Source organism: Bison bison, unplaced genomic scaffold (assembly GCF_000754665.1).
Source record: "Bison bison bison isolate TAMUID 2011002044 unplaced genomic scaffold, Bison_UMD1.0 scf7180017864364, whole genome shotgun sequence".
In the NCBI taxonomy this organism is placed as follows: domain Eukaryota; kingdom Metazoa; phylum Chordata; class Mammalia; order Artiodactyla; family Bovidae; genus Bison; species Bison bison.
In genome coordinates, this window is record NW_011494936.1 from 3849291 (window position 1) to 3874272 (window position 24982).

At 36.4% G+C, this 24982-nt stretch overlaps 1 protein-coding gene across 1 annotated transcript in view; it reads right to left on the minus strand.

Moving 5' to 3' along the window:
- HIBADH (3-hydroxyisobutyrate dehydrogenase) overlaps window positions 1-24982 on the minus strand; it is a 108891-nt gene that overhangs the window by 69838 nt on the left and 14071 nt on the right. The window contains exons 3-4 of the mRNA XM_010855399.1: window positions 15132-15241; window positions 12113-12234 (exon numbers count right to left, since the gene is read on the minus strand). Coding sequence (XP_010853701.1) covers window positions 12113-12234; window positions 15132-15241 — 232 coding nt within the window. The remainder of the gene's footprint in view (window positions 1-12112; window positions 12235-15131; window positions 15242-24982) is intronic.

Consider the following 24982-nt stretch of genomic DNA (forward strand, 5'->3'; position numbering starts at 1 on the left):
TTTAAAAAAATTTAAATTACTCTTTTTAATTTAAAAACTTCCGGATGTTTTATGACCTTGGCAGCTTTCCTTTTTCTCTGGAAAGACTAAAAAGGTAAGCTTAAACAGTTTTTGTCAGGTTAATGTCTTTTCTTTTTTTTACACGGATATATGACAACCAGAATCCATAGTGTTAAAACTGCAATAATAATGTTGCATTTTACCACACTAACTCCTGTTTGGCACAATTTCACTGGTTTTTGTAGCATAAATATGCGAAAAACAAAAACCGTTACATAACAGTAAAACTGGCTGTTCTCTAAACCTATTTGTCAGCAGCTACATGTGCTCCTGAGGATATAAAAGGATTTGATGCTTGCTTTTGCTATTTTCGTTCTTTATTTTAGAAAACCATACAATATTATACATGTAAATACAGTAAATCATTGCTTCCTTGACCCATATTTATAGAAAAGCAAAAACTTCTTTAGTTTAAAAAAATCTAATATTAAAAATACTATGAAGTCTAAAAGTCAGTTTTCCTTTGAAAGCCCACATTAACTGTCTGCTTATCAGCAAAGTTACAGTTAAAAAAACTTTTTTTTTCAGATATCTGAAAAAAATTAAGTATTTTAAACTCTTTAATAAAATTTATAATTAAAGTCATCTCAGAGATTGAAATCCTCAGTTTCCAACCAAGAAAATTTCGCAGAATTAAATATTTTATCTAAAATCAAATAAGTTAAACATGTTCCATCAAGACAATTTAAAAATAAGCTATGCAGACACTCCCCAACATATGCAAATGATACAAATAATCAGGAATCACATTTCATCCATTTAAATTTTAAAACACTTCCATCTATGAGACTCCAAAAGTACGATTTTAACTTTAACGTCTACTTTCTACACTACTTTTTCTTCCCTTCTCATCCTAGCTCCCTCTAGACCCCCAACATATACATAAAATAGATCATTTAAGCCAGTGGTATTCGAGAACATCGCCCCTCCTCCTCCAGTTAGACAGTCTTGCCTTTTATATCTATGTGGGGGTTCCCATGGCAACACTCACTCACACCAATACTATTTCCAACTGAAATGAAAGAAGCCAAAATCTTAATGCTTCATTACTAAATTACACACACCCTAAGAGTAAGGATTTTTTTTCTATCATTTTTCTAGTGAAAAAGTAGATTTCTAGAATTTCAGCAAAATAAGTCATTTAATATTTTAGAAATAAATAAAAAAACAGTCATTGTAGGTAATTACATATGCATATTATTACAGGAGATTTGCATGTGCTTATTCCTACTACGTAAAACTGATATACTGAGCCAGAAGGCTGACTCAATTATAATTATAAATAGTATAATTTTTACTAATCCAGCCTACTGTATCAAATTCTTCTCCCTGCCCCCGCTTAATGTTGGCTACTTAGCTCACAAAAACCCTGGTGAGAAATTCTAACAAAAAAAAACAAGAAGCAATTCATGGACAGCAGGAGGCAATTCCAGAACACAGGCACAATCTATAAAGAAAAACCACTACAGCTTTTTGATGTTAAATAAGTAGAAATATCAGCATACAACAAAGCCAAGAAGCAAACTGTTGTATCAAGTTTAAAAGTAAAATATTCAGTGTTAAAGTGTCATGCACACCTTTTGTCAAGTTTCAAATATGAAATTTTCCTTATTTTTAAAACAAAGTTTTCATGATAATACTGAAGGTTTGTTTGTATGTATTTAGTTTTAGTACAACGCACATTACAATCAAGTTATTCAAAATATAGGGAAGGAGAGGGTTGTGTTGTGTTTCTGTGTGTATATATAAAAGCAGGAACATCAAAGTGGGAGGTCAAACACTTAATTTGAAAACATACACATTTCTTAATCAGGCTGTACACACTAAGAAGCCACAGAGGAAGAGGTGAGAATATAAATTGAGTAACATTTCATAAAGCATTTTAATAAATAATCAAAGCTAAGAATTAAACATCTCTCTGTACAGTGAACACATTTTTTAAAAGGATAAAAATCAATAGAATGTACACTGAACCTTATTTATTCTGACAAAATATTGTGGCACCTGAATACTTGTATCATACAATTTTTTTCTGAAGAGTTTATTAACATATATGGGTTCATAAAAATAGAACATTAATATATTTTAATGAAAGAATCTTTTTTATTAAAATTTATAATGAGCCTTTTTTTCCCCTGCTTTTACATTATCACTTTCTTAAAATGGGCTGACTCAAAAGACTATAAAGACTCCCTCAAAATCAGTACAGGAAACTGCAAGAATTTACTTTCCCAAAAACAGCTTTTAAGACGTGAACTGCCTAATGAATCTCATAGTTAGGCCTGTGAAAAGGACCAACTTGCACGTTTCAGAGGTCCTTCCCTCTTTTTAAAAATTCCCATACAGTGAAACCTGCTGACACCGCTTTTATAAGGTGGGTGTTCAGGGGAGGAGGGCACTGATTTGCCACATTGTAGGAATGAGCGGATTTTTGCAACATTTGTGAGGGTTTTATAGGCAGGATCCTCTCTCCAGGATTTAGACAAGTAAAACAAAACCAAAAAAATATCCAACTGTTAAATGTTCATTTTATTTAAAAAAAAAAAAAAAAAGGTAATCCTCTGCGAATGTCTCAACGTTTTTATTTACTTTCATTTCAGTATTAACTACCTAAACGCAAATACTTGCAGTTCAGAAATCTTTTCAGTTCTTTGGAGAGTGACATTTAATCAACCTTGCTATTAGATGTATTTTTAAGCTAACTTCAAAAACAAAATCTAGAGAAAGTAGTATGACCTCTCCTGAACAAAAAGCATGTATTTTAAAATCCTCCCTTTATCACAAGCAGGTTTGGATATAATGCCACCTGGTGGTACAGAAAAAAAATTTTTTTAACGAAGCTTAGATTTTTAGAAACTGAGCTGTTCTATGAAAACACCAACCACCCCTTCAGACTCCTCTACCTTCCTCCTAAACAAGTTATTCATCCTGCCGTTTAATAATGACAACTAATTTTTATTTTAAAACATTAAAAATTTTAAGCAATTAACTGCATGTGAGAACATCCTTAGTGTTTAAATATCATAAAGGAAGCCAAACATTTTTTCTTTTTTCAAAAACCTAAAACTGTACCAAAGCTCTAATTTTTAAAAGATGAAATACGTAAGAATTGGGGGTGTAGGGATGGAGTAACCGAACTGCTTTGTAAAATTACACTGTATAATTAATTCCATGGTAAGAATGTTTTTATGGTGTGTTTTGGTGACCTTTTATTACCATCAAGTTCACAATGCTGGTGGGCTGCCTTTTAATCCCTCCGCAGACAAAGGCCCTAAATAAACACAGATCCCTTCCTGGGAAAAAGTCCACTCTGGTTAAATGGTAAGGAAATGAGTAAATCATTAGTAATCTTTAAAGCCAAAGCTATAAACTCAAGTTACCTTAAGTTGAAATGAAAGTGTCCTGCAAGAGTTTCAAAGTTCTGTCACAGATAGAAATCTCCAGCTCTTGACTCCAGACTAGGCGCCAGCTGATAAACAAACAATTTAAGTCAAGAGCTGGAGAATTCCCAGCTTTTTCATTTAATGGCTTTGGCCCAGAGTATTTATTGCCTCCAGTTTTATTCTCACTTAGCTCTAAGAGGAAATTTAAACTCATCATTATCTTAAAGCCCCATATGGGCAGCAGTCAGCTCACCTGATAGAGCTCCTCTTACTCGGTACCAGTTTGAGTCTCTACTAGAAGTGAGGTAATAATGTAAACTAATTAACTAGTGTTCGGTTGACTTCTTAACAGGCTACATAAATTGTGTTCAATATAGTTTACATTCCCACTTGGGGTAGTAACGATTCCAAAAAATTTAATTCTGCAGTTTTATTCCAAACTACCAGCTAAAACGGAGAAGGACAATGTCAGCGTTCTCAATCCCCGACATGTGCCCACCTAGCCTCCCTCTACCCTCACTCTCACCCTTGTCCACCAGCCCTTGAATATTACATAAAAAGCAACTTTCCTGTATAAAAGTAGGCTATTTCTATTAACTTCAAAATACTCAGTGTTGTCGGATCTATTTCCCAACAGAGCAGGGTGTAAGATTTAAGATGTAAATGCTCGATCATGAAAAGTTGTTGATTTTATACGAGTACTAGTAAGAATACAAAAGTACAGCCCAACTAAAGCCCATAAGATACCATCAAAAATTTCTAAACGCTGTTTTTAAATGTTTGCTACTAAAGATTACAGATCTCAAAGCCAGAACTATACTCAAAATTATCATTTACTTTTAAAGAAAAATCTCATCTCTACTCAGGATTTTATGTCAAAATAATTCAACTATCTGAGTGAGTGCAGATATTTCACAATTACAATAAATCAACTATCCTTCTTCCTCTAGCTGCTTATCTAATGAAAAGAAACGCTGCAAGAAAATTTTTATAGCCTAAGGTAAAGGGTTAATGTGGCACTAATGCAAAGAAAAATTCTCTCATTTCTTAATTTTCAGAAAGTTTTATAAACCTATCTTGGCTAGAAAAGCAAATTAACTATTTCAGCCGTCTGCCAAGATTATTTTTCTACTTTTACTATATGTACATAGTACATTAAAATGTTGGCCACTTGAGAACGAGTATTACCCTCACACATAAGAATTAGTGGAAAAGAAACATAAGTAATGATAAAACCACTTGTATGCCTGGCCTCACATTGTGTTTCACAACTCCATAAGAACAATGCTGTCTTAGAGACTGCAATGGATAAACATTCTGAAGACCACAACTAACAGGCAACAACTTAACTTATAAAAAAGATGGCAGGTGCAAATCTTAAAATTCTTAATACTCTTTTTAGAATAGAGTCCATACCTCTCCCTTGCTGGATATAACCTGAGCTAAATACAAAATAACAACAAAAACTCTCTACCTTCAGGTCAATTTAAATTACTTGACGCAGAAGACAGATGGTGAGTTGGTTATCAAACCTTCACTGGCCATGTTGGGAGGATGGCCTCCAAGAAATGTGCATGTAAATTTAAATTTTTCACAATTAAAATATCCCAAAGAATGTAAAATAAAATAGAATTGTATGACAAATATATACAGAGAAGGTATTAAATTCTATGTAATATACTTTTCATCAGCTGATATTATCAAACTTTAAGAAAATCAGACAACTATAAAACTGCAAATAAATCTGGTAACAGTTTGTGATGACAAAGCCCTTGTCAAATTCTTAATTCCATTGCCTCCTCTCACCTCCCCCCAATAGCTATCCAGGGATCACAAGCAAAACAAAATAAAGACATATAATACATCAGGGGTACTGGAATTAATTTCATGCTGCTAAGGAATCAATAGATGTTAATGAAAAATAAATTATATACAATTAATAGACTTAATTTACCAAATCTATTTCACCTGTATATAAATACTGCTAAGCAGTTCTAAACTATGTGACCAGACCCAAATGTGTCTGGTCTGACTTACATCCTGAATGGCAATTAAAGGACATTAAAAATACCCCAGGATTACTTGAGGCAGGACCCCTGCCTTATCCATGCGCTTTCCAACAGAACCATGTGAAGAGAACACAGTGACCCTCCACCACAGGGTAGAGCCTGGCAAGAGCAACTCTGGTAATAGTTACTTGACTGCAAATTGAGATGCAGTTAAAATCTGGCCTGCAGATTTGGAGATGAGGGAATTGCAAACTGCAAGCGAGTAAATTCTTAAAAATAAACTAGGTTGTTGTTAGCAATAATAATTATTACCAACAATAACTGATAGTAATAATACGAACACTGAATGAAGTGATCACCCTGCATTATCTATCCCATTCCTCCACTATTTTCTTAGGAGACAAATTATTAATGCTGCCTCAACCATGTTATCTTGGGCAGTGATTCAGCAGTCTTCTCTAAACATGTTAAGAACTCATTAACACCTTATATAGGGACTCTCCACAACAACTGTTGTAAGGGAGTTTCAGACATGCCAAAGAATGTAAAAAGAAGCTTTTATGGGCACCTCTTCTTTGGGACTAATTTCAAAGAAATCCTTGGAATTTATTTACCAAACATCTCTGAACCACTTTGTGCGAACTGGAGAAAATCCCAGGCAAAATGTACTCTCCAGAGACAGAAGGGATACTTAATGGATACAGGGTGATAAGTAAAATTATGGGTAAATGCAGATGGATAACAAAATTAACTCATTTCTGGGTATACTGGTACTGATGAATCTTATGTCACTTCTAAAGAAATAGACTTATCCATTAAATCAAGTTAAAGAAAAATTTAATTATTTGAGTTACTACTAAAGTTTTAAATACCATTGAATCAGACCAAGGAGAGGCTTACTTTAGCCTTTTAAGATAAAATAAGCCAAGTCTCTGATACAGAAGTCAATGCCACAAAGTACTTCTAAGTTTTATAATAAAAAATAGAAACTGGTCATTTTAAAAGAACTAAAAATCATCACAATAATACAATTCTTTAAAGGAAAGAACCCATGAAAATGAATTATCTGAATCATGTTAAACCAACTTATTTCAAAACATTAAAAACAATATTACTGAGGTAAGACTAAAATTCAACAATGAATACTGTACAAAATACTACTGTGTAATCAAATAGCTTATGAGAGCACCAAAGACCTCCTATGATAGCTCTTTCCCCCAACACACACATTACAAACCACGGTAAATTAAGTTATATGAAATTTGGTAAAAGAATTTGCTTTTGGACAGAAATAGCAATGTTTCAGCCCAAAGCAAAGTAAAATTGCCAAGCTATAAACCTCTCTAAGAAAATGTTTTAATGGAAATGCCAAGAGACCCTTAACCATAATGGTGTGGTGTTAGGTGCCAAAACATAAATAAATTTTGTTTTTGTGCTCTCTTTACCCTAAATTAGATACAGGTCGAGTGGAAAAACAGTAGGTATCCAATTCAGTGAGCGGTAAAGGCCAAGACGTGCACATTTGATTTTAAAAACAATAATGGAGTCTATGTGAGACTTTCATTGAAGAATTAAGTGAGCAAGTCTAGCACTCTAAGAGAAACTCCTTAATAGGTCTTGTGCTTACTATTCCATATTCTAAGAATACCTCAAACAAATTACTAAAATTTAACCCAGCCAAGTAGAGTATAAAATCTGGTTTCCTGGTCGGGAACTGTTACACAAACACATACACACAAGTTCAATTATTTAATTCTGACATTAATCCTAACCAGGGCAATACAATTTAGCAAATCAATGAGGCTGGCCAGCACAGAAAGCCTTGGGCTATCTATAAGAGCCATTTCAGAGTCACTTCAACTCAAGGTTTCTGTGCAAACCTACAGACATACTATGTAATCAGTGATCTTATTCTTCAATTATTCAAGCACAGTTAAATGCTATAATTATGCCCTTGGCACAGAAAGAACAGTATTTAGATATCAATTACAAACAATAGTTTTTAATTTGTTTTATATCTAGCATTCATTATACAAGAGAGCTGGTCAAACTGGAACTAACTCTGTGGTAGCAGACCACACCCCCCACCAAAAAAAAAATGCATGTGTCCAAAATGGTGACACTAAACAACACTTCACATTAAAGGATTACAACTTTCATAAAGATGTGATTTACACAAGACAGATAAACAGATTAGGGCATCATACTTATGAGGCCAGTGTCATGGCTAACAGACAGAGATCCTGGTTAGCTTTACTGTAATAAACAAACTGTTAAACAAAGGCATGGTATTAGACATATAGGGAATCAATATACAGGTGATCCAGTTTAACTAACTCCGAGTGAAACTACCTGCTAAGTCCTAGCAATACAAAGACAAACGTTCCACAAGCATACCAAGTTTGTTCGTGCCTCAGAACAAGCACAGAGTACCTCTTACCTTATAGAGTACCTCTCTCCACTGAGAACAGTCTACCCCGGACCTGTGTGTTCAGATCTCTGCTTAAATGTCACTTGCCCAGAGAAGGTTCCCTGTCCACTCGATGTAAAAGGGCCCTCCCCTTGGTCTGTCGCCTTAACGGTTTACTCTATTTTTTCCTTTATCGTGCTTATTACTGAAATTATTCTTGTTTGTTTATCCTCTCTATTCCGGTCAAATAATAAGCTCCATAAGACAAAAGATGTTGAGTATCTTCAAAGCTCTCTCTAATACCTAGAACATACCTAGTACATAGCAAGTACTCAATAAATGTTTATTGCATGAAAGGAAGAATGAAGCATGTCCCTTGCAATCAAGGTCCCATCAGCATAAATTAGAATATATTAGAATAAATATATTCTAAAATCATTAGAATATATGATCAGAAAACAGTATATAACACTGTAAGAATTATATAAATACAATAATTTAAGTATAAGACATTCCACTGAAGAAAAAAATGAAGACCTTCACGTTTAAGTTCCAGGCTCTCTGGAACTTAAAAGTAAACGTGAAGGTCTTTCAATTTATCAACAGAAGTACAACAGAAAATGAAACTAAAGGTGGTAGAATTATATGAACTAACCAATTTCCTTTCTTCCTTGCTTAAAGAGTATTTACTAAAAACAGTCATATCTAATTCCAAATTCCAATGATTCTCCTTGGATCTGGGAATCATCTACAAGGTTTCCAGCTGATCTTTAACATAAGTGTTCCAGTTCCAGAACTTAAAATCCTTCACTAGCCTAGAATCAGGTGTATGAATCAGATCTGGTGTTACCCTCTTTTTAAATATCCAGAAAGGTCAAATTAAGTATTAATACCCACCCCAGATAGGACAAAGAGTAGGAGAAACACGTAAAAACTTCAAAGGTAATAGTAAGGCTTTATTTCTTAAACTGGAAGGGGGGAACACATGGGCCTGATGTGCACTTGTAGTTTGCACCTTTATAATTTTATAAATATTTTGTATATAAATTCACATTTAATAAAAATTTGGGGGAAAAGTTACTCCCTGCACTCAAAAGGATTAAGCTTTAGAGGAAGAAGAGAATCAACACCTATAAATATAATGTAATATGGCTTTGATAAAGGCATGTTTCATAGCTTCAAAAGGAAGCACCAGGATTTCCCTACTGGTCCAGTGGTTAAAGACTCTGTGCTTCCACTGAAAGGGTTCGATTCCTGGCTGGGGAAGTTAAAAAAGGAAGCACCAAAATCGGTTGAGGCATGTCAAAATATTTTATAAAGTAGTATCTAGGGTACAAAGCGATAACTGTACAAGCATATAACAGTTATTTACAATGGTTTCAGGATGATAAGTAGAACAGTTTAAGCATCGTTTGCTTTTTATTTTTTTTTAAAGTTATATGAAACAAATAAAATTGAATAAAAGCTAGCAGAAAGCAGAAGGGGCTAGACTGAAGAAATCACTGTCTTAAAAATCTGTACAACTTCAAATTCTTCATCTGGGTTTTAAAAAAGGTTCTCTTTAAAATGCTAACCACAGAATAGGAATACAATGTGTTCCCATTTTAATTTTCAGAATACTACTGTATTTGTAGGTAACACCTCTATATAATTACACAAAAATGCATTTTTTAAGTCTAAGATAAGAAACAAATGAAGAGTGGGGGGAGGAGGATAAAAATGGGGGAATTTTTTTTAAGATTTTATTACAATTACCTCAAATAATATATGTTTTAAAACTGACAAACATAGAACCTCTGTAAAACTGTAAGCCCATTTGGGTACTAACCCAGACTTTTCCCAGGTCCCTGTTCCTAAATTTTATTTAGTTAAAATGCAATGATTTTTAAACCTGCTAACTCTAACTTACAGAAAGTTCCCTCTATTTTAACTGAGAAAGTGCAGGCATTTTTAACCCATATTAAAAATATAAAAATAATAACAATGAGAAGACAAACATAAGTTTCTATTATATGTTAGCCAAACTCATAATGATGATGTGTCAAGCAATGAATTATCACAAACCGTCTCTACACAAAATTTTCAATCTGTAATACAGATCAGACTGAAGTGAATAAACTTTTACAAATTAGCATTTTTATACTTTAAAACCAAAAAACTGTGATAAAAATAACTTGATAAGGATGAGGAGTAATCTCAAAGTTTTATCACAAAGAAGACTATATTTTAAATGTTAAAATAATATTTAATGTTATTAAATGTTATTTAATTTATTGTATTTTTCATTATCAAATGATCATTTCAGGCTATACTCTTGAAGCAAAAGATCAATCAACTAATATGTACCATATCAATTTTCAAATTAAATTACAGAACCACTCAAAGAACAAAGAATTGTTCATTTACTGAATCTATTCTATAAATAAATTCCAATACCAAGCTTAAAATTGCTTACTAGTTTATTATTAATTTTATTTTATTATTAATTATTTATTTATTGGTTATTTATTATTTATTAATGTTATTTAATTTATTGTATTTTTCATTATCAAATGATAATTTCAGGCTATACTCTTGAAGCAAAAGATCAATCAATAAGATCAACTAATACGTACCGTATCAATTTTCAAATTAAATTACAGAACCACTCACAGAACAAAGAATTGTTCATTTACTGAATCTATTCTATAAATAAATTCCAATACCAAGCTTAAAATTGCTTATTAGTATTTTGTAATCAAAGATCCATACCACATTATAAATCTTTACACCTAAAATTCGACTTAGATGATTCAATATAACAATATAAAAATTATTTATACCCCCACCTATACTAAAAGGGCTTCCCTGATAGCTCATTGGTAAAGAATCTGTCTGTAATGCGGGAGACCCCAGCTGGATTCCTGGGTTGGGAAGATCCACTGGAGAAGGGACAAGCTACCCACTCCAGTATTCTTGGGTTTCCCTTGTGGCTCAGCTGGTAAAGAACCCGCCTGCAATGCAGGAGACCTGGGTTTGCTCCCTGGGTTGGGAAGATCCCCTGGAAAAGGGAAAGGCTACCCACTCCATATTCTGGCCTAGAGAATTCCATGGACTGTATAGACCATGGGGTCAGAGAGTCGGATACGACTGAGTGACTTTCACTTTCTACACTCAAAAGGGTTTGGGATATAAGATTCCTTTACAAGCTCACTAGGTTCTTTATGAAAAAGAAACTGATTTAAATTATTACATTTCATTATTTTTTAATTCCAAAGCCAATAATCATGTTTAATAGGAATAAAATTGCTATTTCATTGTCTACTGCCATATCGCTATAATTACATATGTATGTGTGTATATGTATGCACATATGTATGTGTATGTGCATGTATATTTGATTACACAGTAACTCTGAAAAATTTGTAAATTATAGAAAATCATAATCTTGCCATTCCAAAATACCTAGATACCCATATTAGTATTTTATATAATATTAAGCTTTTAGAATTTTATTAGCTCCCTGTCCTCTGATTGAGATTGTGGTAAAATTTATTTATAAATTTTCTAATATTAAGTTATCTATACATACATGAGATAAACTGAACCTGGTTGCAGAGTCTGATCTCATTCATACACGGTTGTATTTCATTTGTTAATGTACTTTATAAAGTTTTTACTTCTATATTCATGACTGATGTAGACCTATAGTTTATCTCTCTCATAATGTTTCTAACTGGTTTAATTATCAGAGTTATACACATTTTACCGAATGATTTAGGAAACATTTCCTCTTTTCTCATTGTCTGGGAAAGTTCATATAAAATTGAGATGGTATGCTCCTTGAAATTTTGGTTAACATTTGGTAAAATCACTTGGGCCTAGTATTTTCCTCATGAAATAATTTTCTCTTTTTTGCTACTTCTTCAGTTTCTTTAATAGTTATAAGATTATTAAGGCTAATTATTTCTTGAATCTGTTCTGAAAAGTTAAAATTTTCTAGCAATTGATCCAGCCCTACCCACAGGATTCTGGATCAAAAATTCATAGCTCTTCAAAGCTGTAACATCCTTTTATCTGAGTTTAGAACAAGCATTGTATTTTGAGAGGGCTAAACAACATAAGTCAGTTTTGGTTTGTTTTTATTTGTAATGAGGAAACAGAATCTGCAATAACTCTAAAAATAACTGGATTATCCTGGGTACCAAAAAATCGTAATTGTTACTTCTGACAAACAGAATAGGTGTGCATCTATTTTAGCTACGACTTACCACCAGAAACAGGGGCATCCATGAAAACTGCTCCCATTTTTTCAACTTCTTTGGCCAGTTCTTTTGAAACCATAGGATCAATAGTACTGGAATCTATTAATAGTGAGCCTTTCTTCACTTTTCTAAGTAAACAAACAGAAACATTGTTTTTTTAAAAAGTACAGTTTTATAGTTTTAAAAATATAGTTTACAACTCTGAATAAGTCTTTCATGCAACTACTTACAGAATCAGAATCTGCTAAAAGCTGCCAGATATCAAGGAAGTCTCTGGTATAAATATTAGAAACATTGTTAGGGACTTCCCTGGTGGCTCAGTGGTAAAGCATCCGCCTGCCATTGCAGGAGACATGGGTTAGATCCCTGATCAGGGAGGATCCCATATGCTGCAGAGCAGCTAAGCCCGTGTGCCACAACTACTGAGTCTGTGCTCTGCAACAAGAGAAGCCATCACGTTGAGAAGCCTGCACACCACAACTAGACTTGCTGCAGCTAGAGAAAAGCCTGCACAGTTACAAAGACCCAGAGCGGCCAGAAATAAATTATATTTTTTAAAAGCTCGTTATTAGAATTGGTTCAAAATCTCAAATTCATTTTCAGATCAATTACAGTTCAAAGTAAACTCAAACTATTTCAAACAAACCAAAGTAACCTAATAAACTGCATGGTATAAATTCTGGTTTCACGTGAAATACACATTAACCATAATAATGTAGGTTAGCTAAGATGTAAGCAATTTAAAACACCTATTAACTTTAAAGGGGCTATTTGGTAAGATTTAAATTTTTGTTTGTAAAATAGCTGGGTCTCTTTAAAAAGTAATTTACTTGTCTTTAACAAGCCATATTGCAAATTTCACATATCCATTTTATTTCCACTAGGTAGAAAAAATATAAGCAATTAAAATTTAGCCATTTGCTTTAGAATGGCATATTCTTTAATAATTGTAATTTTGTAAAGATAAAATAAAATATCAAACAGATACTAAGGAAAATATAGGAATGGACCTAGAAATCTCAAAGAGTCTTCTTGTTCTTTATGGTAAATTTATATATATACACTGGTAAAAGGGGGAAGCAGTCTTTTCATTATCATATTTTACATCAATATTTAAACGGCGTTCTTAAAGTAAAGGGCTTCCCTGTGGCTCAGCTAGTAAAGAATCCTCCTGCAATGCAGGAGACCTGGGGTGGATGGATCCCCTGGAGAAGGGAAAGGCTACCCACTCCAGTTTCTGGCCTGGAGAATTCCATGAATATATAGTCCATGGGGTCGAGTGACCTTCGCTTTCACTTTAAAGTAATAGTTTTGTTTGCACTCTAAATACAGACTATACACCTGTCGAGTTCCCTTACAGTATATTATCTATGCTATTGTCACTAGCTTGGAAACTCAGACCTAAATTATAGTTTTTTTAAAGGGCTATGGCTAACCTTCCCAAAGTTTTTACTACAGATAAACTAACCCGCAAGACATTTAATCATAACTATGATTGGAAAATTAAAACTGAATAAATATAAATATTAAAGGGGAAACAAAATCATTGCTAAAACCATTAAAAATGTTTTTTCTACAGAAAAAAAAAATAGCACATAAAATGCTTTAAGCAACAATTTTTGACATATGAATTGATCTGGTCTAAGTGCAGTAAATGAGTATGTTCTATAGAAAGGAAATAGCATACTCTATTATAGATCACTCCAGGATGTATATACCCTAAAAATGACAATTAAGTTTACCAGTCTTCTGTGATATTAGTATTTTTAAGATCTTAAATCTTTAATCAAATGGGAAATCACTTCAGAAACTACACATGCAACTGGGTGTGGGGAAGTGATCCTGGCCCAGAAGAAAATAAAGAACCACCCTTGAGAAGCAAATTATAGTTCAGTGTAAAGCCAAACTCCTTCAAAGCACTCCCTAGACAAAACCACCCTGGTTGGTGGCCACCATATTCCTAATAAAGGATATTAATTAACATAGAATTTTGTCTACACAAAGTTTTTAGTGACTTTTCCCTGACAGGTAAAGCAGGGCCATAATTGGAACAGACTAGGTAACAACACAGCTAGGTCACCTCAGGGCCACACACACTGTGGGCCTGAGGGCTTCATCCAAAATGAGTATCTTTCAACCTTCTCTGAAATCTAAACATTTATCTTATCAGTTTTCTGCCTAATATTCAAGTGTCTTTTGCTTCTAAGTTTGCTAGTTTTCCAAAGCAATTCTGTTTCCTAAAACCTCAAGTTCCATGCGTTACAGCTTCATGAAATTAAAACCCTTTCTTTCAGCCCTTCATGTGTCCACTGAGCCTACGTTTGTTCTAGCTCTCTGCTATAACTCAACAATGAAACAAGTTAGGTACAGGAATCAGTAAGACCAGAAAACTAAACTGCGAACTCACCCATTGCCATCCTAATATAACCACAAGGGTCTGGCAGCAGGCACCAATTAACCAAAAGGTTCTTGAAGCGAGGCACTGGGTAGGAAATGCTGGCCTAAATAATATATCATTCAGGGAGCTACTGCTAATCTTTAATTCCAGCTTCTCAAAGTTCTTACTACAGATGAACTAACCCAGAGGACATACAGTAACTTTTAATTTCATAATAAATTTTAAATAATAGTGTTCTTTCCAATGCTTGGTTTTATTTTTCATAGAAATCTTTTCCTGAATTTCTATAAACCATAAGAAAAGTATGCTTGTAACATTTGTGTACAGTTTAAAGTCAAGCTTTAAAAAGTCTCTTAAAACAGCTTACCAATGAAAGTGTTAAGTTTAACGCAAGAGTTAAAGGAAGAGAAGCAAAAAAAAATTCATTCCCAAAAGTCACATACTTGAATTCAGTGAAAAAATAAACCCTTTACAATGAGAGAGAAACCACACTATTCACTTTTAAGACATAAGAAAACAGTACAAGAAGACTTAACAAACATAACTGTAATTTCACAACTGTTCTAACAAATGTGAAATACATAAACTATCATAGAAAGAACGTATCTACAGTTGAGAAATACATACTTTAGAATTCCATTTGCTCCAGAATAAGCTTCTATCGCATTGATGCTGGTGGGCAACATGGTAATAATTCTGTCAGCTTTTTCAGCTACATCTGCTGGGGAAGACACTACCTTTAAAAAAAATTGCAAAGGCACATTATTTAAATCAAATGCTTCTACAGCACAAGTAGGACCCACTTTTTATGCATGCCTGTAATAGTAGCAGTGAATAAAAATCAATACTTGTTTTCAAATGACAAAAAAAAAAAACCTTACTGTCTAAAATAGAGAGTCCACTCCTTACACACATACAGATGCAGTTTCTATGGAATCACATCCACTGTTTACTTTTAAAAGTGTGAAGTGAGTTGAGGGGGAAAAGGGCAAAACCCTACAGTCCTGGGAACAGACACACTTCTCATGGATTCCTCCAACTTGGACTCTTAAAACAGCATACTTCTTGGTAGATGCTCTAAGAAAAACATTCTAGTATAACAGAGCTGGTAGCTGAAGTACAGGATTCACCAGTTATTTCATGAGCAGCAAAATCCCCAAGAAAATTCTCAAGCCCCCATTACCACTATCTTCCAGCCTCTATTTTCAAGAGAAAAAAAAAAAAAATTAAGCTTCTCATTAAAGTCAGAACAAGGACAAGCATGAACTGCGCTGACTGAGACCACCATGAAAGTCTGAGAGTGTGAGCTGCCAGGACTCCTGTGGAAACCACATTTACAAGGAAGACAAGCCAACAGGCATCAAGGTATGCCCTCTCTGCAACCCTGACTTCTGCTTTAACAATGACCATGAACATACCACACAGGAAAGCTGCTCTGTCCATCCTCTGAACATACGTGCACACAAGTGTCGGTGTCTCTGCCCTCACTCACATCCCCCACATCCTCTGCTCTCTCGCATACATACACCATGATACACCTGACCAGCTGGGCAGCCACCAAAGAAGCCAAAAGAGACCAGGAAATCACTTCTTGACTAAAACTCCCCTTTAACAGAAAGAATCCACCACCCTGTCATAGAAGTTCCTGTACAAAGCTTTTTTTCCTCTTTAAAAAAAGACAAAGGATTATCAAGAGGATAATCAAAGATTTCTCCGTAGGATGATTTACTTATGCATTAGAAACAAACGTATTTTCTACAAGGAAATGTGAACTGGCACATAAGCATCTTGGGAATGGGAATGACTCTGTTTTTCATGCAGTGGAAGTACACAAAACATTTTCTTTTTGTCTTTGATGTACAGCTGATGAAAGAGTGAGAAGCCAAACACAGTGTGCAATCTAAATATTATGAACTAGAAGCAGTGACATTTCAATTTTCCATAAGAGATTATCAGCTTCTAAATCAAAGTCTACATAAAGGAAGTTTTAACAGAATTTCCTATGTTGTACTTCAAAATTTCAGACAATCAAGTGTCCTGTCACTTTGTGTGTTAACATTAAGTGAAACACCACAGATTCTAAAAACCAAAAGAAAAGAAAAAAGATAGTCTCTCTTATTCTAAAGGCAAGACAGTACTTTCCAGTCTACAATGCAGCACATTCAACAACATGTATATTTTGATATATAGTAGGGATCTGCCACAAATCATTCCAGAAAAAACATTTTTTTCCATCCAACGACAAAGAAATACTTAAGTTAGGTGAAAACCTTTCCTACACTCAAACAAATACTGAGATTTGAAAAGAGGCAACTATTTCCTGGCAAACAATTCAAGTTTATTCAAGCAAAAAAAAAAAGTTCAGTAAGATGAGAAGATAAGAAAAAGAAAGGTTGTAGGAGCTGTAATTCCCTACTTCTGGACTGTGTCAAGAATATGGGTTACATGGAGAGAGCCCCACCCATTCACCCTACTTAAATGAAGTAATAAACACAGACAAAATGCTGGCGTACCTTTCAGTGGCCTTTCCTTCTATCGCAGCTCCATCTCGCTTGATCTTTCAGGGCCTGTATTCTAAGACCTCAGCTGTGAGGTCTAAGAGTCAACTTCAAACTTTCTCTTAGGAATTGAGTCTCTTCCACTGAAGGAAATTCAATTCCATCTAGATAGCTCCTTGAGACGTGCCTTCAGGGACCCCGACGATTAGCTCACAAATCTAGGAATACTTCACACCTCCAAGCTTCTCATGTTCATGAATTGGCATTGCCAATTCATACAACTGCCAAGTGCATGGGGTGGCCAATCAGCCCCCTGCATCCTTAGCATCTGCTTCTTGGGAAGCTTGGGTTGCCAGAGTACTGCTAACCCCTCAATTATAAAGGAAAGTAGTGTCAAAGCTCACAGGTCCGGAAAAAACACACAATGATAGTGATAGCTGGAATGTCACCACTCTACTGGCCACAACTGCTCCATATCTAATGACTATATACATTCGGTACATTATAACAGTCTCTAATTTGCACTACAGAAAAGGCATGTTTATTAGACAGATAAGACAGACATGTGTGTCCAGTTATTCAAATCGTCTTGCCTTCCATGTGATGACTTCAAGACTGAAATAATTGACTAACAAAACTTGGCCACGACTCAAAAGCTGGCAGGAAAAAAACAAACCTTATTGCCAATCTGACACTAACCACAAAAGCCTTTAGGAGCCAAACTAATTAGAGTCCCTTCAATTACATTAGCTAATTGAATGGATAAGCACAGACAGACAGCATGGATCAGTGAAAGGAACACTAATTTAGAAGGCAGAGACCCGGGTTTAGCTACAGCTCAGCCACTAAGTCATGTGTGCTTTTGTGCAAATCACTTAACCTCTCTGACTTTAGTTTCTGAACCTACAAAATAAGAAAACTGACTCAGGTTATCTTTAAGGGTTTCTACCTCCAAAGTAGAAAGACAACTCTGGCAAGGAAATTTTTCCATATTGAGTAAATTTAAATGCTAGGAAGGTATTGCCTCTGTGAAAAAGGACTGATAGGATAGGAAGCATCTGCAGCGACTCAGGACTCTTCTGCACCTCCACATGTGTGGGTGGTCACTGATCTGGCTGACTCTGGACCATGGCTTTGCTCTGTCATGCACATTCCAGAAATTCTTGACAATTTCAACTGCCTCCTTCTTACACCACTGTGAATTAAGATGACCTTACTAAAGGGCAACTCATTCCGGTATTCTTGCCTGGGAAATCCCATGGACAGAGAAGCCTAGTGGGCTACAGTCCATGGGGGTCACAAAACAAACACAGCTTAGCAACTAAACAACAACAATTTTTCCATTATCTCAATTTTGATTACAGGAGATTGGTTCCCTTCAAACTATCTAGTTTTTAAGCATTTCTGCAATCAGATTCATCCATATGCTAGTAAGTACAATGGCAGGTGTACAATATAAAGAGTAGATGACTGGACAGATGGAAGACAAAATCTGCTTTGCTGGGTAGGGGGGCGGGGGATGATGGGCATCAGGGTCCACAGTAATCTGAAGTAACTGTGGATTTTTTCTACAGTTACATTACTTTCCTTTTTACATTATATTTTACATTACATTACACATTACATTTCCTTTTTACATTATCAGTGGAAGGAGACAACAATTAACCTAGCTATTTTACATAAAGAGAAAAATCTCGCTGTCTCTTCTAGACAAAACAGTCACATAAGTCAAGCTCTTAGCACTGCTTCCAAATAAACTAAGTGGGACAGAGATATTTGCAAAGAGACAAGATGAAAATGACCTTGGTTAAACATGCCACTCTGTGTATTTTCATCTTTCCAAATAGAAAAGCATATTGTTGCTTCAAAATTGCACCACCCTTAAAAAAATTGACTGAAATGGTTTGTGCCTACATCTTGAAACATCTGGTCAACAATGATGAAGCCCACTCAGCAAGAGGCGTTTAAAGTTCCCATTTAACGAGACCTGAGTGGATGCCAGATTAGATCCCAAGAGACTTTCTTAACCAAACATGGTCAGCCTTATAATCTAGGAACAACAAGATGGCTTCCAAGTTTTTAGAGAGAATCCAATTAAGCCTCATTCAACCGGAAAACTCACACAGAAATGGTTGCATAAGTCTCAAAACTTTTGGTACCAATCAGAGGCATCTCCAAGGAAATTCCTAGACAATGAAAATGAAAATAAAGCACAAGTCACATGCCCCTGATACTAATGCTTAAAAAGAGAAACTGCTATCTTCTGTGTCCAGGACACAAGGCACTCTGCAGAATGTATTTTTAAGCAGGGATGCGGTCAAATTCCTCTTTGTCTCCTAATTTGGTTTTAACTTTTATCATCATTCTTTGACTTAAAAACGTGTCTAAATTCTCTTCCAAGCAACTCTGGACTCAGTGACTCAGTCAGGACAGTGGTGCACTTCTATGTGTGATATTGGGGATGAAGATTTGGGAGAAATACAGTATAGATACTAAAGCAACAACCATAACAGTAGTAACAGCAGTGGCAGCAATAATAGCACTTCCCATGTGCCAGGTTTTCTAGAACTAAAATGAAGGTACTATTACTAATTGACATTTTATGAGACACTTTAAGTATTGATAGAAAGACATTAATCTGTCTAAAGTCACTCAGAGCTGAGATTTGAGACCAGACAGTCAAGTTCCTAAGTTTGTGCTTTTAAACCACTACATTCACCATTTATTGATTCATAATTTCTAAAACCCAAAGGGCTGACGATTACCAGGGTTACATTCTTATAATAGATGCTATAAGTTGCAAAGATGCATTCAGGGTTAAACCTGTAGCCCGCCAGACTCCTCTGTCCATGGGATTTCCCAGGCAAGAATACTAGAGTGGGTTGCCATTTCCTCCTCCAGGGGATCTTCCCAACTCAGAGATCGAAACCAGGTCTCCTGCACTTCAGGCTGATTCTTTATCAGCTGAGCCACCAGGGAAGCCCAGGTTAAACCTGAGTTTCCAACAGAAATAAAGACATAACAAAGGGTTACTGCAAGAGGAAGGCATAGGTTTGTTTTGTTTTGTTTTTTTTATGGGAATGACCACAAATAACATATTAAACCAGTTGTAAATGTCCCAATTCGTTAACATGTAAAGGCACAAATTTCCTTCATAACCCAGTAGCGTTTTTTACTACTAGGTACAGCTGGAAGGAAACCCTCCAGGGTGGTCACATCCAAAGCACTTCTGCACCTGGAGATACAGGCGGCCACCTTGCACCTTGAGGGGAGGGAGGGCTGGGCTGCGGAAAGGGGAGCCAAGACACAGACAGAAATGAATCTGCTTACATCTGTACCCAACATTCAACTATGCTTAGGTTCAGACCACTCCCCAGCTCTTCAGTTACATGAAACAACAAATTCTCAGTTTTTGCTTTTTAAAAATTGAAGCAGCACTTCTTCAAGATGTTCAAAGATCTTTAAAACCAAGTGATTGCTTTTTGATCCTTCAGATACGTCTAGTTTGGTACTTTCTCTTCCCGCAAATTTCCTACTGAAAGCACAGTTGACATTAGAAATCAACTAGCCATGCTTTCCACAAACTTTGAGGAAAAAAAATTATGTTTCCTTTGGCTGCCATTTCATAGACTTCCCTTGAGGTAGTAACATTAAGGGAAGAAAGGGACATCTGTCCTTAAAATGTAAGCACCAACTCAAATATACTCTGAATTTTTGAATTCTTAATCCATCCATTGTACTACTGTGGATAACAGCCAGAGGTTTCAAGGTTTTCACCTGCATTTTCCCATCTAATCCCAAATCTTATCTTCATCTTTTAGTGGTAAAATGAAACTCACTTTTCCCTTTATCAAACATTTAAAACTAAATACAGCTATGAAATAATGCTGACATTTTAACATATCAGATGTCATCCATCCAAATTAACACTATCTTTTAAAGTAGGACTCTTAAGAAATCACACTTGTTTGAATGACACTGCCACTGTTCAAAATGGTTTTTAAGCTGCCAGCATAAATCATTTATCAACAAATGTTTTCATTTTATGATATTTATGACAGAATATTCCCCCTCAGGCCCAAAGCTTTTTTACTTTTCACCCCTCTCCCTTCATTCATCTAAGTTTCACGTCCTCCAGCCCTCCACTGCTGTTACAATCAATACACACAGGACTCCTTAGAGTCAAGACTCTGAGGGGAAGCAGAGATAGAATGTGGGAAAAGAGGAGCCTGCCTTCCAGGCTTGCCACCTTAGACTGAAGCATCTAAGAACCTTTCCCACCGCGTGCAGTGGTCAGGGGTGGGAGCTGCAGGCACGAAGCTAGGACATGTCTTCACTATTCACTACTCTGGGAGGGGCAGCTACCCAGAACCCAACATCTTTCCTTCCTCATACCCACTTCAGTGTCTCAAGGAAGACAGAAAGAAGGGAAATCTAATGACTGAGCCTGTGCCCTAGAACCCTCTGATTTCTATTCAGGAGTCTGAGAGACCTTGTCTACATGACTTTCATTTCAGACTACAGCATTTCTGTTTGCAGGTCAGCAAACCTTAAAAGCAATATTTATGTAGTTTTCTATGAGAAATGAAATGGCTCTTAACAGTTACTTATTATTTTTCCCCTCAAAACCTGCTTCAGCACTTCATTATTGTCAAAAATGCAATTTTAATAGAAACTCCCTCCTAATTTTAGTCTGGCTATCTACGACACATCTAAAACATTGCCACATTCAACCTGTTTTATTCTCCACAGCACTAGGTGCTCTGCTAGACATACTGGTTCAGTTCAGTTCAGTCGCTCAGTCGTGTCCGACCCTTTGCAACCCCATGGACTGCAGCAGGCCAGGCCTCCCTGTCCATCACCAACTCCCGGAGTTCACTCAAACTCATGTCCATCGAGTCAGTGATGCCATCCAACCATCTCATCCTCTGTTGTCCCCTTCTCCTCCCACTCTTAATCTTTCCCAGCATCAGGGTCTTTTCAAATGAGTCAACTCTTTGCATCAGGTGGCCAAAGTATTGGAGTTTCAGCTTCAACATCAGTCCTTCCAAAGAAGGACATGAGAATTGAGTCATACTGGTACTCAATCTCTATTTGTTGACCTGATGTAGAAATCTCTAGAAACTAGAGAGGGAGCCTTCCACTTTTATTTATTATTTTTTTCCCCTCTACCCTCAGCTTTACTCAGACCCAAAGTATCAACACTCACTAGGTGAACTGCTATTGACAAAAAATACTGCCATCATTGTAGAGACTTTCACTTTTAAAGAACACTGCTCCTTTGTCTCCATTATTCATCTGGATAAATCCTGCTTGTTCTTGCACTATCTGCCTACACTGCTAGTCTTCAGCGAACAGCCCTAACTGCCCTCTAAACCAATGTAATACAGGTTTTTTTTACTGAAAACTGAGGAGACGCTACTTTTTCTTTTGACATCGAAATTTGGAATAACATATTTGTGTGATCTGATTATCTAATACCTCCTGCTCGTCCCCAAAGGCAAAATCGTAACTATTTTGTTCTAGGCTATAATACCCATACCCAGCACAAAGAAAGTACTCAAGAAACATCAATCAAAGTAGCAAATAAATGAAGGTCCTATCCCTTGTTTTGCTGCTGCTGCTGCTGCTAAGTCACTTCAGTCATGTCCGACTCAGTGCGACCCCAGAGACAGCAGCCCATCAGGCTCCCCGTCCCTGGGATTCTCCAGGCAAGAACACTGGAGTGGGTTGCCACCCCAGTGTTGTCTCCACTTCTCCAGTGCATGAAAGTGAAAAGTGAAAGTGAAGTCACTCAGTCGTGTCCGACTCTTTGTGACCCCATGGACTGCAGCCTACCAGGCTCCTCCATCCATGGGATTTTTCAGGCAAGAGTACTGGAGTGGGTTGCCACTGCCTGCTCCCTTGTTTTGCTAGGAGAGTCTAAGGTAGCCTTAATCTGCAGTGATCAAAGTAACTTCTCTTCACAAAGAAGAGATTCTGACATGTCATGTAACTAGAGAGCATTAGAAAAGGAATTACAGCTCTGCACAGCAGAGGGGAAATAAAGACTTCTAGGAACTAACTTAGACCTAACACACACAGTACTTACCATGCCAAGCATGACTTTAAGCTTTTTACAAATATGAATTCATGTAATCCTCATACTAACTCTCTGAGAAAGGTTGTTATTATTCTTAGGAGGAAACAGAGATATAGACACTAAATATCTCTCCTGGGATTGCAGACACTAAGTGGTAAAGTCATGTTCCAGGTTCCCAAAACTCTTGCAGTATTGGTTTCCTGTGGCTGCCGCAACAAGTTCCCATAAGCGTGGTGGCTTAAAACACAGAACCTTATTCTCACAGCTCTGGAGGCCAGAAGGACGAAATCAAGGTGTAGGCACCACCATGCTATCTCCACAAGAAGAGCCTCCTCTGCCTCTCCTAGCTTCTGGTAGCCCCGGCTGCTCCTTGGCTTGCTGCAGCATTAACTCTGAAGTCAGCAAGGACCTGCCATAGCCTGCCCTTATGTCTCTCTCTAAGGATGCTCATCACTGCCTTTAGGGCCCATGCAAAGTCCAGGAGGACCTCATCTCAAGATATACAACCTAATTGCATCTGCAAAGACCTTGTTTCCAATTAAGGTCACTGTCACAAGTACTGGGGTTAGAATGTGGACATTTATCTTTTTTTTCCAATAACTTTATTGTGATATATAATTTGCCCACATAAAGTATATAATTTGATGGTTTTCAGGGTATTTTCAGATATGTGCAACCATTATAATTTTAGAACTTTGTATCACTTCAAGAAAAAAATCCCATATCCATTAGCTCTCTCTCTGTCTTGTGCCTGCCTCCCTCTTTCCCACCCAGCACTGCTGCTGCTGCTGCTAAGTCGCTTCAGTCGTGTCTGACTCTGTGCGACCCCATAGATGGCAGCCCACAAGGCCCTGCTGTACCTGGGATTCTCCAGGCAAGAACACTGGAGTGGGTTGCCATTTCCTCCTCCAATGCATAAAAGTGAAAAGTGAAAGTGAAGTAGCTCAGTCAAGCAACCACAAACCCACTTTGATTTCTCTGTTCTGGATTTTCATGTGTCACTGCCTCATTCCTATTTATGGTGGAATAATATATCATCATATGCGTATACCATATTTTTTTATCACTGATGGGACATCTAGGTTGTTTCTGTCTTTTGGCTATAATGAATAATGTTGCCACTCATCTACAAGTTCCTGTGTGGGCATGTGTTTTCATTCTTTCATATATACCTAGGAGTAGAATTACATTCTCATCAGCAGTGTGTGATAGATAGTTCAGTTTGTTCACACTTGTCATCTGACTCTGTGATTCTAGCCAACCTAGGGGGTGGAAATCTCATTGTGATTCTGACTGCATTTCTCTAATGACAAAAGATACTGGCATCTTTTCATGTGTTTATTGCCTGTCTGAATACCTTCTTTGTGGAAATGTCTATTCAGATCCATTGCCCACTTAATTAAGTCACTTGTCTTTCTGTTTGAGTTGCACGGCTTCTTTACACATGCTAGATACAAGTCCTTATCAGATACATGATTTCAGTTCAGTTCAGTTGCTCAGTAGTGTACGACTCTTTGAGACCCCATGGACTGCAGCATGCCAGGCCTCCCCGTCCATCACTAACTACCAGAGTTTACTCAAACTCAACTCCATTGAGTCGGTGATGCCATCCAACCAACTCATCCTCTGTCGTCCCCTTCTCCTGCATTCAATCTTTCCCAGCATCAGGGTCTTTTCAAATGAGTCAGTTCTTTGCATCAAGTGGCCAAAGTACTGGAGTTTCAGCTTCAGCATTAGTCCTTCCAATGACTATTCAGGACTGATTTCCTTTACAATTGACTGGTTTGATCTCCTTGCAGTCCAAGGGACTCTCAAGAGTCTTCTCCAACACCACAGTTCAAAAGCATCAATTCTTTGGCGCTCAGCTTTTTTCACAGTCCAACTCTCACATCCATACA